Source organism: Dysidea avara, chromosome 4, assembly GCF_963678975.1.
Source record: "Dysidea avara chromosome 4, odDysAvar1.4, whole genome shotgun sequence".
NCBI classification, from domain to species: Eukaryota; Metazoa; Porifera; class Demospongiae; order Dictyoceratida; family Dysideidae; genus Dysidea; species Dysidea avara.
In genome coordinates, this window is record NC_089275.1 from 40,551,724 (window position 1) to 40,565,744 (window position 14,021).

At 37.0% G+C, this 14,021-nt stretch overlaps 2 protein-coding genes across 2 annotated transcripts in view; both read right to left on the reverse strand.

Annotated features, from left to right (window-relative positions):
• Positions 1-11,290, reverse strand: part of LOC136252140 (uncharacterized) — a 30,835-nt gene extending 19,545 nt beyond the window's left edge. The window contains exon 1 of the mRNA XM_066044530.1: positions 11,265-11,290. Coding sequence (XP_065900602.1) covers positions 11,265-11,271 — 7 coding nt within the window. The 5' untranslated portion in view covers positions 11,272-11,290. The remainder of the gene's footprint in view (positions 1-11,264) is intronic.
• On the reverse strand, positions 2,544-3,767 carry LOC136252735 (uncharacterized; the record flags this gene model as incomplete). The annotated part of the gene is made up of 3 exons (XM_066045303.1): positions 2,544-2,958; positions 3,010-3,099; positions 3,548-3,767. Coding segments are annotated over 3 exons (603 nt in total), but the record flags the coding sequence as incomplete, so codon positions are not given.
• Positions 11,291-14,021: the final 2,731 nt, after the last annotated feature.

Consider the following 14,021-nt stretch of genomic DNA (forward strand, 5'->3'; position numbering starts at 1 on the left):
GTTAAGGTCTGCCATCATGTGCCTGAGGGGACATCGATCTTCTGTACATCGTCCCATACATGCTTGCGTTGATCTGGCCTATTCCTAGGGCAGGCTCAATGCTGATGCCCTCATGTAGTTTATTCTACTGTCGCTGGTGTTATCCAGCTGTCCAGCATTTGACAGCCAGTGCTGGGGGTGGTGGCAAGGGCATTCCATCTAGCCCCGAGAAAAATAATTAAAAAATATATATATAAATTTTTTTTTTTAATTTACAGTCACAAATGCAAGGGCTAACCTCATTTGGATGGTAAAATGATTCTTGACAACGAGTAGAAAAATGTACCACAGTAATAATAATAATAATAATATTAATGCTTTACAGAATAATAATTCTGAGGGTCTACCAGTGACCTACACTGATAACCTAACATACATTAAAAAATAACTATACACTAACATTTACATACTTATAGTTACAAGTGGTTAAAATTGTTAGATGCAGGATTCTTGGAACAACGGGAACAGGGACAAAGGTAATGGAAACAACAGAATGAATTGTCAAAGTTAGCTAGGAAATGATTCCATAAAAATTTCTTCAATTTTTGTTTTATTACAGTTAGTGATTGTGTATGATCAATTATTGGCAAAGAGTTCCATAGTCTAGGTAGGCAAAAAAAATAGGAGTTCATAGCTGTATTGGTATGGGCTGTCTTGTGGTGTAGTTTGATTCCAGAAGATCTAGTAGAACCAGTATTGAAGCTGACATAGTTCAGGATGTTGAATTTATCTGTAGGAGTTTTAAGTCTTAGCTACTACAAGTTTACACTCGACTGAATGAATGCTTTTCATTGTGGGTTTGAGTTTTATAGAATACATGTAGTCATATGCCAACTAGTACGAAGGCATGGCAAAACAGTTTAGTTGAGTTTCAACCATTGAATTTGGTATCATATAAAGCGTCTCATCATCTGATTTTGAATAAAATGTGATATGATGATTATGAATCTTGGAACTGAGCTCGATTGGAAGGCAAGGCAACACAATGATAGAAGCCGCTCTGATAAAAGTAAAGTTAGTGGTGAGTCAGTGAATGATTATGATTATGATTACTGAAAACACAGTTACAAACTGATATGTTCAGGTAAGGAAAAACATTACAAATCACATAGATAGGAGTCAGTTATAATATACTTGTAGAGATTGGGATTCTATTGTGGAAGTCTCTGTAGGTCTGCAGTGAGACTGGGGTTAATATCAAACCAGGAAAATATTTCAAAATGTTCGAGATTCTCTAATAGAACAGTCAAACACTCTAATAGAACAGTCATAGCATGCAACAGAGAAAATAATAACCATTTAAGTGTTTGTCTCCAGGAGGCTATAGTTAATATGTTCTTGGCATGATGCTGCAAATACAAGTTACATATTATACTGAGCAGTTGCTGCCTTTTGAATACCTATTGCTACAACTCAGAAGATCAATCGGAAACCATACAAAGCTACAAAGATATTAGACTATGAAATCTCTATAGCTTCTGAGGGACTATAGATATGCACTCCTGCTCTAATATGCCTACTAACTCTGGAGGACATCCCAATTCAAGGTAGTGCTATTATTTGTATGTTGCAGTTGAATTGACATTTCTCCAAGAACATCTCTGCACAAAGAAAAAACACACAGAATAAAAGCATAATGCATTTCTGAAAAGCATAAAAATGAGCATAATAGGCAAAAAATTAGGGAAATACCAAAAAGCATAATAGGCAAATTTTGGAGCATAATAGACTAAAGCCTAAGGATGAGGCATGTAGATCCTTTCCTGAGAGATGAATATAAAGTTTTATTTTGTTGTGCTGTACTGCATACTGTTACTCTCACTTATAACTTGGTGTGTTAGACTCCTGCTGAAACTTTAGAAATCTAAAAATTCAATGGCACTTTGCAATACCCTTATTTGGAAACTCCCTCTCTACACCACTGACCATTGATATTATTGATGCAGTTGTGGTTTCTTTCAGTTTTATTTTGGTATACTAGCATGCATTATGTGTCCCAGTAAAGAAATGCTGGAATGCTGATTGGGGTAGCACATATAGTTATTGCTAAACCAGTATACTATATCTAGCTCAAGATTTGAATGAAAACTGCACATATCTCTTAAGTTGCAAAAGGTTCATAACATATATTAGCAGCTTAATTGACTCAATAATATTCTTGTTGCAGAGTTAAAATAATGTTCAATAACTTTACAATTGGAACGTATTCATTCTCAAATTTCTGGTTCTAAAAAGATTTCACAAAATATTAATGACTATATATCTGTTGGAATTGATAGATTGTAGTGGTACAAGTCACAGAGAATGAGCTCTAGCGTTAGGGTATTTGAGCATTCTATTAGAGTATATTGATCTTTTTACAGTTTTCAGCCCCAGTCCAAGAATAATTTTTGCGAGATATCATTCCAGGAGGCTAAGCCCCCTCAGCTGACCAAGGGGCTTCAACCCTTTATCCCCCCCCCCTTCCTTCTGCTGCCTATGCTGTAGAGTATTTAACAACTTACAAAGAGTAAAAAATAAAAGTTGCAAAACATAGCCTTATATATATATATATATTTAAATGAGGTATGTGTATGTGGTTACCAAGTTAACATATTATGCAAAGTTCAGCTATAATGTGAGCTTGTTACTTTAACTCAGCAACTTTTTGTATAATCTCTTCTCGTGCTTTTGCAAGCTTGTTAACTCTTTTAATTGCTCCCAGCAGTGTTGACCAGGTTTTGGGGCCAGCACTTATACCATTGTCAGTTGATAGCCAGTCTTCAAAAAGAGTTTTGCAACTTCCTTCTGGATCTTTATGGTTCTTTTCTTCTATACCATTTATAGTGGCAATCTCGTATTTCAAAGCAAACCCAACATCTCTCCATAGTGAATAAACCCTTGGAACTACAAATTCATACAGATCAATCATATCAGGCTCTGTAAGATCACCAGCACTAAGCATAGATTGATTACTTTTTGGACACTAACCAGAATTTAAAATTGCACCATCAATTGCATCTAACAGGTTCTTAGGTGCTTCTGGCTGCTTTTGCGGTTGTGAGGCTGGTACATCATCCACTGCATATACAGAGAACAATAGCATGTAAATTAGCACATTACCAAAGTAAAACAAAACATTTATTAATAAATATTTCTGGCTCTGGTTTACTTTTATACCTGAATGAATTGTGCAATTACTACATAATTTTTATAGCTACTGTTGGAAGTTTTTTTTGTCTTGTAACTATCCGTTTCATTGTTATGTCAAGATGTACGAACTTTATTATATATACATGACCAATGTTTGCCCCTATTCTTGTTATTGGTATGTTAAATGTAATGAACTAAATATAAAATGAAGCCTGGACATCTGGTCAAGTTTGAGGAGCTGGTAGGGCCAAAAATATATAATTAACTTTGCGAGGCATATACACAAAATGCATAACATTATCCTCCTTGCTGCAAATACTATACTATAATTGCTGAATCATTAACTTACATTGTGCATTCGATTGTTATAACTTACATGATGACAATTTAGAAAGACCACCAGACTCTCGGTTAGCATTAGTAATGGCAAGCTCAAGTTTGTACCAGGTTGCCTTTGTATCCATTTGTAGCCATTTTTGGAGTGTCTCTCTAAAACATTCCCTATTCTTCAATGGATTATCAGCATCTATTACTCTAAGTACTGCAGATTTCAATCCCAGTTCAGTACCGATGTGTTTCCAGTGTACAGTATTCGGTCAGTATTTGGCCAAGGTCTACCATGTCAGGCCTCTGGTCATCTACAGATATAATGGGGATGATGATGGATAATAATGTTTGTAACACTAAAAAGTTATTGATGTGTGTTCAGTCCCATGCTGACAAGAGGTTGAAGCATTCTATATAAGGCTGTGATTTTCAGAGAGAAAATGCATGCAGATGCATCAACATATAATTATTATGGAAAAATTACAATAATAATCACATAGTGATTTAATTTGCCATACATTGGTCTCAATAGTAGGAGTGCAATTAATCCCAAATCACATGGCCTTGTTTCTGTAATTGCACTGTAAAGTAGCCAATAAAATAGCAGAATAACAGAAGCCTTTTAAGTGCAACAAAAAGTGATATAATGAATAACCAATCACATGAGCTGACAATAGAAGCCTTTTAAGTGCAACATATGTAGATATTTTAAGTATCCAATCAGAAACTGCTGACATGTGAAGCCTTTTAAGTGCAACAACAAATGGTGTAATACAAAGAAGGATGATGCGATCACCAGGTAGAAGTTAATGGCCACATAGAACTGGATAGATGTGTACTACAAACCAAGAAGGGTGGTCACTATGTGATTAGTAGGCAATCACACACATTTTCGTGCAATTATGGAATAATTGTACTCATAACAGCCAAAATTGCACTCGGCGAATTTTGACTGTTACTCGTACAATTATTCCCTAACTGCACTCAAATATGTGTGATTATCTATACTATTATTATTATGTTAATTATATAATTTGATATTGTGTGACCAACTCTTGAAATATCGTCAATCTACACACACCCAGTGAGTTCACTTTTCACCATGAATGGATAGCCACACCATTCAATTCCCTACACATTTGCACCACAGCCATACCTCTGGTTTGATTAGGCTACTTTTCATGAGTGGATTTTTAGAGATGTGCAACAGCCACTGGGATTGATCTGGCAACCTGTAATGCTACTGGCCAGCTGAAACACAAGACTAGAGACTTGAACAGCCTTGGACAGTTGTCCAGATATTTTCTACATACATTTCATGCAGTGGCACAATTGGTTTTTAGAGCCCAATATTAAACCACTCCCAGGGGTGAATTATTTAAACACCAATGATATAACAGTCCTATGCAATTACATAATTCCTTAGATATGACTGCTACAATAGAATTAATGATGTTACACCAAGTGCTATATTATGGTAAATAACTGCTTTTTAATAAATTATTGTTCACATTTGCAAGCAGACCTGTTCCAGCTATGTCTGCATTAATGATGCCAGAGAAGTTATCCCTCTAAAGAAGTGATGACATGGACCACACTACCATAATATAGTGTACATAACATGCTAAGCTGTTTTGATTAGAATCGTCATACCATTTTATTCATTGGCATGAAAATGCCTAGTTATTGTGCCTTTGTTCATCTGTAATCATATTCCTAGTTAGTACATGATTGCAGGCCTTAATTGTAGTTTACCATTTTTATGACATAATGTTTAGCACTTGGTTGTATCTTGTGATTTTCTTCAGCCATCCGCTGTACGTTCACACACTTACAGGAGATCAGGATGTTTTCTCTTTGTTAATGACATGATACTTTAATAGTGAACACTTTTTGTTAATAGAGCATACATAGATTTTCCACTTATAGATCTAAAAAATTAGTTATAGGATAATACAGTAATCCTTGGCTGTATATGAAGCCATATATCAAAGTACTGACAGTAATTCACTTGAATATAAGCCAGTTGTATCACAGCAGTCATAGAATATCCTAGTTATTAACATTCGTCTTTGGCTTTGCCTCGGACTTGTTTCAATAACTAATATGTTACTATGGTAACCTAATTTAATACTTGATCACTGCTCTATTAGACTATTTCACCCATGCCAGGTTGTTTTCTTATTGAAACTCAGCTGTCATTACAATTACCCATAAAAGGTTTTAGCTAAGATGATTAACCTACACATAGACAGATTTTCAAGTTATTCCCATAAGTGGTTTACTCAGCAAATGTGACAAAAATCAGTCTTTTTAACACCAATAATCCTTCATATCCCTGTGAGTGTTTATAACTTTTTAACCAGACTTGGTAAGCGTCAATGGATATATTTTTACCTTTCAATTACCTAACCTAACCTTGAGACTTTAAATAATTACTTAGCCAACAGTAGTTGACAATAATGTGAAAGAGAAAAGGGACAAAGAAAAGAAAAAAACCCTCCTACCAATTCTTGTTTGTGACTACAATATTTTTTTACTGGTTCTGAATATAACACATATAAAATCATGTGATGTATTAGCTGTGTGTAACACATCACATGATTACACTTACCAGACAACCCACTTACCAAAAATCTGTTATACGGAAGGTGTATTAATCATCATAGAAACATCTCTTAGTGGTGTAGAGGAATGAAAAATTTGCCATAAAACCATTGATTAATAATGAAATCAACGACACTGTAGCAAGCGCATGATTGAAATACTCTAATAGTGCAGTCACCATAAGCTCATGTATGTAGTAAGCTAGACATTTTAAAAGTCACCACGTATAGTGATTAACCAGGTAACAAGTCAATCTGTAGGATTTAGGTCATCCTGTAGAAAGTTTAGCTACCTTACAAGTCACTCTTATTGTATATATAATTCATGCAACTCCTTGATATTTTGTACAACTTTGAAATCTCTCAAATCTCAGCTCATCCTAAATCTTGAAAATTAGTATAAACCAAAGCAATCAAGCTGTAAAAAGTGTGCAGCTCTCAAAAAAGTCAGGGTGAAAAATAATGAAATTAAAGGTGTGGGTTTGCTAAAAAAATACTACAGTAAATCATTGTAATGATGATGATTTATTAGGTAACTGAACTCTCAACAGGGATACTTGTGACATGCCTGAACTCTCTACAGAGTGACTTGTTTGCAGCTGCATGATCCCTAGATTTTCAGGGAAACTTGTAACACAGCTAAACTGTTTGCAGGTATAAAGCCTATTGGATTATCTAGCAGAAATGCGGCTCGACAATGATTTTTGTAGAGTGTAGCATATTACAATTCAAATATAAAATGACCAACCACCCACCTTTACGCTTTCACGTTTGGAAAATCTTTGGCCTTGAACTGTGAATCAACTTTTCCTGGCCTAAGGGAAACTTAAAAAAAAGATGCTCATGAGTTTAATAGATATCAGGCACATTCTGGTTAATGGCACTAGGGTAAACAGTGGAGGATCTAGGTGGGTTTCTTTGAATTCTAATAGAAACCCCTTCTAAACTTAACCTCAGTGGTAGTCTAACTTGCCAATTTATTATAGCAAAACACTATATACCACAGTACTTCAGTGGCAAGCTTGTAATTGTATTTGTTATAGCTTATAAACCCTCAGCAACACTTTAATAATTATTGCTTTCTACCTCCCATTGCACTAAAAATAATAGAGCAGTCAAGTAATTACTCTAATAGAACAATCAAGCTACATTTTGATCAAAACTTTTGTCTTGCAGTCATATGATTGCTAAATATGTATCATAACAGTAGCCCAAAATCCAATCATACAACTTCACAAAATTTTCTGGAGGCATGCATTCAGATGCCTTATTATTAATGAGAAAAACCATCATTATTGAAATATATGGTAGGGCTCAAGTGTAACGTCATCTCGGGAGAATGCAAGCAATTGAAAACTCACCAATTAAAGAGTGTGGTATCAATTTAGCTCACAAGTATTCATTCCAAACAAAATGGGATAAATACTTGCAAGCAAAATGGGTGCCACGCCCTTTAAATAGCGAGTGTTATTGCTTGCACTCTCAAGAGATGACGTTACATTTGAGTGGTACCATAGTCTGGTGCTGCCCACCTCTTCACAAAAGTAAGTATCTGGAGAAGTACAGATCCTACATCAGTCTTTCAATTAGACAGCATATGTATATAACTGTTGGTTACATCACATGATTGCTCTCAAATTTGAATATAAAAGCATTGTACACATTGCTAAGGAAATTTGTATGTGAACGTCATTAATTGGCCAGTGTGGAATTCACCAGACCCTTACTTTTTGCATAGGGGACAGGCGGCACCAGACTAATTTAAATAATCAGACACAATAAACTACACAAATATATCCAAGGAAAAATAATTTGGAATTTAAATTCAGTTATTATTGGGATAAACTAAAGTAAGTCCACTAGTACTGTAGATGACCTCCCTAGTTTCACTACTTGATCCCTAAGAATTCTACTATTTTCCTGGTACTCATTTGTTTACTTTTCTAGTAACATTATTATGAACCTGTGCACACCACATTAAAAGAAAGAATGACGTCATGCATATTGCTTTCATCTGTACACGTGCCTCAACTATATAATAGTGAAATAGCGAAGTGACCACTTGTTCTCAGCTATGTCCAGCCTGTTACACAGCATTACATAAATAGAGAACACTACACTATAATGGAAAACTCAGACGATTCCTGTTCAAATGTCTGAAAGTCATTACTTGGCGCTACAGCAACTTGACACCTTGCATTGTCAGCAGTTTAACTAACTTGCTGTGGAGGTATGACACAAAAAAGGAAAAAGTAACATTTTTATTGAATTTGACGGCCAGACATTCATTATCAGCAGTAGTCCTTTCCTGGTGGTTGCATGTCTCCATTTTGTATGTCAGTTTTATTTATCATGCATGTGAGATCGTATAATTTATACCATCGGGGTTGAATGCACCAGCGTTGTAAGTGGGCCGGGTCATCCAGATTATCCGGGTCATTTGGGTCACATTTTGTCCAGGTCATGATCAAGTGAGTCTTATCCAATGCACTGAATCACAAACCGGGATGCTCTTCGTTGTATCTGCTTTAACTGGGATATTAAGGTAGACTGCCAGGGTGCCCACACTGTTGCAACATATTCGTTCCCAACTCGAATATGCTGCAACAGTGTGGGCACCCTGGCAGTCTACCTTAATATCCCAGTTAGAGCAGATACAACGAAGAGCAGCCCGGTCTGTGACCAATGCATACACACGTGACCCTACTGTTGACGTAACTAACCTTATGGACCAGCTGGACTGGGAATCACTTGAAAGCAGACAATTAAAATTAAGATTATCCATGATGTACAAAATTATCCACAATGAAATTGATATCCCATTTGATTTGTATACTAACTTTGAAACATATTCCAGTACAAGAAATTATCATCCTTTTAACCTCCTATCATTGCAAGCATCAAAGACCTCATATCAGTCCTCATTTTTTCCAGCAACAATTTCACTTTGGAATGATTTACCTAACCTAGCTAAAGACTCTAATTCACTTGCATTATTTAAATCTATAATTAAATTATAATTTACTTATTGTATTGATTTTTTTCTTTTTTTTTGTGATTCGTCTGTACATTTTTCTTCATTTCTGAAGTTGTACAGTAGCTATAGGTAAATAAAAAAATAATATCTGGGTCTGACCCTGATGAGATCATGTGTGACTATAAGTTAACAAGCTCGATTGTATTGATGGAAATGCAGTTGTAAACACTCAAGAAACTTACGTGGAGCCACACCCACCATTCTGGAATATGCTTTGCTGTCTGTGCGGGGTATGCAGAGCCACACCCAATTATCGGAATTGTACTAGCTGTGCTCTGTGGGCATGCATGCATCACCAGATCCGTGTTGCTATTTGAAATGTAGGTAACTAACTTCTGGAAATTCTGTAGCTGCATGTAAACTCATGTGGAGCCACCCCCACTTGATAATACGTACGTGGAGCCACACCCACTTGATAATACGTAGCTACTCACTTCTTGCAGACAATTTTTATAGTGTAAAAATGTAGAGCTGACTAATGGAACTTGTGAACTTTTAATCTAGCTCTTGGGGCACGCCTCTATTTTAATTAAACCGGGTCCCATTCGGATTACTATTCGGGTCAACAGCACTGACCCACTTACAACGTTGGATTGCACCATTTGATTTTAGCAAGAAATGCTTTTGATTGGTACATAATTTTAAGCAGTACTCTTCCTAAACAGGTTCTCTGTAAAACGCTATATATATGGCTCATATATGAACAATGTGATACCTGCTCTGTTGTGTTTCCAATTTATCATTGCAAAACAGGCACAAAGGAGAACACAGGTAAGTCCACGAAACATGCATCGTATGTAGTGCGGTATTCCAAAAGGTATCTGTTGGGCTGAAGCAATGTTACACAGTGAAAAATCTAGCTCAAAGCTTAGCAGGGGCGGTGGAGCAGGCCAAAGAGTGAGGGGGCCAGGCAGCTGCAAGTTGAAGACAAAAAAAAAAAAAAAAAAAAAAAAGGTCACAGCCTGCTGACAATAGCTGCATGCTCTCCACAATTATATCTCCTTATTTATAACTACACATACGTAGCTAAGTAACTTGCTACACTGCTTCTCTGAATACTATGACTGCTCTATTAGAGTATCCAGATCCTGACTGTTCTATTAGAGTATCTCGATTTTTTTTGCAAACAGACTGTTTCCATAAAAGTGGGGGGGCCATGCCCCCCCCCCCCGTCTCCACCGCCTATGAAGCTTAGCCATTGTATTGAGTTACGCTTGCCTGTAGGCATCAGTTAGCCAATAGAAAATCCACTAAATAGATGTAAAATTGTAGCTAGGAAGTGTTTCAGGTTGTAGTGAGGTACTTATTAGCTGACAAAAACTGTCAAGGTGTCATGAAAGGCCTGCGGCCTAGCTTGACAGTCTTGTACTGCCAAGCAATTTTTGTCCATTAATAATAATAATAATAATAATAATAATGAAGGTATTGTAAGGCTGGTCTACTCTATTTGTGAGAGAGTGCAGACTGAACTTCCTGATACAGCAGCTAGCTACAACCCCAGCTAACTGAGCTGCACTTTATGATCAAAATGAGTCCTCATGCCGGTGATACACTTTACAGAAACCCTTTCATCATACCATAGATAGTACACTATGTACCCAGTGACGAATCAGTATCTATATGATCATACTGATTCGTCACTGCTGCTTAAGTGTATATAGATAGAATTTGTCATAGGCCAGGCCAGGCCACGCCATTATACGTGCCGACATACAACTGCCAGTGCTATATAGCGCTACGTGTAGTTATTAGCTATTATACAGCGGCTACGATCTGACATTATAATTTCAAGCCCCATCCTCACCCCGGGAGTCCCGTACACTTACTCGAGATTTGACACCTACGCTTGCCCCACCCCTGGGGCTTTGACGGTGGCAGCCGGTTTGCTGAACCAAATGTTGTTTTTTTTAGTAGGTAGCTAAATCAAATCCCCTAATGAGTACTTGAGGTCTATCTATGTACAGAATCGCCAAACTGTACCATGATAGGGTGTGGCTGTGCTCGATCAGCACTTTCAATTCAGTTGCACTACCGGGTCAAACGTAACCTACATGTCAGAGGTAGCTAGTGTACAACTTTTATCGGGACTTAGTACACACCAATTATTTATTATAAGTACTCACAAGGCATTCCAAGTCTGACCACACCATTCGCCTTGCTTTCCGCCATCGTCTATATACCGGTGTCACAGTGATATATGTTTCCCCGGGTAACGTGTTTCCCGCACACATATCCCTAGGGATCCGTGTTTCCCCGCACGCATATCACTAGGGATCCGTGTTTCCCACCAAAAGCTGTCAGTGATATGTGTTTCCCGTAGCGATTTTTTTAATATTTCACCGCACACACATATCCCTAGGGATTCGTGTTTCCCCGCACATATATCACCAGGGATCCGTGTTTCCCACTAAGATATAGCCATCGTGCAGTAACTCCAAGGTCCTATATGGCCAGTTGCAAACAGTACGCGATCCAACCATTCAGTAGATATTATTGCTATCTAGCTAATAGACACCCATGCATGCATATTGCATGCAGCTGTATATAGCTATAGTTAGCTAACTAGCTATATAGCTACTATATAAGCTAGTACAATAATTATACTATAGCTAGCTATACTAATAATGATAACTATAATAGTCATTTAAAATAAACTTTGCTGCTCTTCTCTGGACCTGCTCAATAAGTGTGATGTCCTTGACAGGGGCGGATCTAGGATTTATAAAAGGGGGGGGCTAACTCAAGGTGCTAATCTCTTGGGTAGAGAGCATGCTGGAACTAGGGGGTCTGGGGGCATGCCCCCCAGGAAATTTTGAAAAATAGGTGTTAAAATACTGCAATTTGGAGACATTCCCACATAAAATTCATAATATTTTCTATTATATATACTACCTTTAGATTATAACAGAACCAACTATATGCTTCCAGTGAATGTTCTATTAGAGTAGTTAGCTGACTGCTCTATTAGAGTATCTCGATCTTGTACACCTCCAGGTCCTTGTTGCATAAACTTTAACATATAAATCCACTGATAATACCTTGGAAAGATGTTAATAAGGTGGTTTTATATTATTGGTGATCATATAATTATGCTAAGACGAAATTTCATTGTAATTCTCAGCATCATATTGATCAAGTAAAGCCTATAAATATGAAGGGGGGGGGCTTCAGCCCCCAAAGCTCCCCCCCTGAATCCGCCCCTGCTTGATATGGTTATAGGTTTCCAAATCACTGAACAGTATATAATTTGCAGTCTCACTAAGGAAATTATACAAAGTTCTCTTGGCTGTCACTGTTTGATGCTTGCTAAAGTTGCGATGGAGCAGTCCTAGCATTCTGTAGGTCTTAGGGATTGTGTTTTTGTAGTGTTGATCCCAAGATAGGTCTGATGATATTATAAGACCGAGATTTTTATGTGAACTATATTTGTTAAAACCTGTGTGTCAGCTATTTTGTAATTAGTGATGACTTTTGCATTAATATAGGTGGACACTCTTTTTTGGATTAAAGAACATATTATATCTCATACTCCACAAAGTTGCTGAGTCTAAATCATTTTGAAATAGTGAAATATCTCCAGGACTACAAACAGTATTATAAATCTTGGTGTCGTCAATAAATAGTAAAGTTTTACTGATGGTAACACAAGATGGTAAATCATTCATGTAAATAATGAAGAGTAGGGGTCCCAAAATACTCCATTGGGGAACCCCAGATAGAACCGGCAAGGGGGTAAATAATGACTGACTGCATGCCAAAGCTGTAGCTACATTGATTAGTTATACATATCTGCAATCACATGATTTTCTCTATATAGCTAGAGATAGTATTTTATTGTATACATGTACTTGTAGCTACTGTTTTATTAAACTGATGCTATAGCTATACGTAGCTAAATCACAGCACAGTTTAGTAGTTATAGTTGAATGCCAGTGAATGGCTTGATTTCCTTCATCAACATGCATAATTATAGTATTAGTTGCAGTGGCGGATCTAGATGGGTTTCTGGGGTTTCGACAGAAACCCCCTTTTAAATTTAGCTCAGTGGTAGTATCAATACATAAACATTGTTGTACTAACAATTTGTCATAGCAAACAACTATATACCACTGTATTTCAGTAGCATGCATGCAGTTACACTTAACTAACACCATTTATAGCTATTAAACCATAGCAGCACTTCACTTTTCATCTCCCACTGCATTAAAAACGATCGAGATACTCTAATAGAGCAATCGAAGCTACAGCTTGTAGTCACCATATTTGCACCATAATTGCTCTGTAGTTAGGTATATAGTATTTACAGTTTAGAGCATTGAGTTGATTGTAATTGCTAACTAAAATTAGCCTAAAATCCGATCTAAAATCTCAAAATTTTCTGGAGAAATGTCATCAGTTGCCTTACTTAGCTAAACTAACTTTCAGAAACCCCCTTTTAAAATCCTAGATCCGCCACTGAGTTGTCAAGGTAGCTATATGGCTAGCTATGATTATTAAAAGTGCATGCGCGCCTATGCTAACACTATACGTAGCTACGTTGCACATGCTTTATAAAGGGGAAACATATTACCCGGGGAAACACATATCACTGTGACTTGTAGGTCGCTAGCGAGTTAGTGATATGTGTGCGGGGAAACACGGATCCCTAGGGATATGTGTGCGGGAAACACGTTACCCGGGGAAACATATATCACTGTGACACCGGCAATTTTTCTATGCTAACTTATGGCACCGCCTTTATTTGTGTTATAATAATTATTGTGGCGCCGCCCGCATTATTACGTAGATTCTAATATCTATGCACTGTCATCCTTCAGAACGCTTGTCGTTGTTTGACGCGTAAGAACACAGTTTAGCAGACTAGAGTACAGCTTATTATC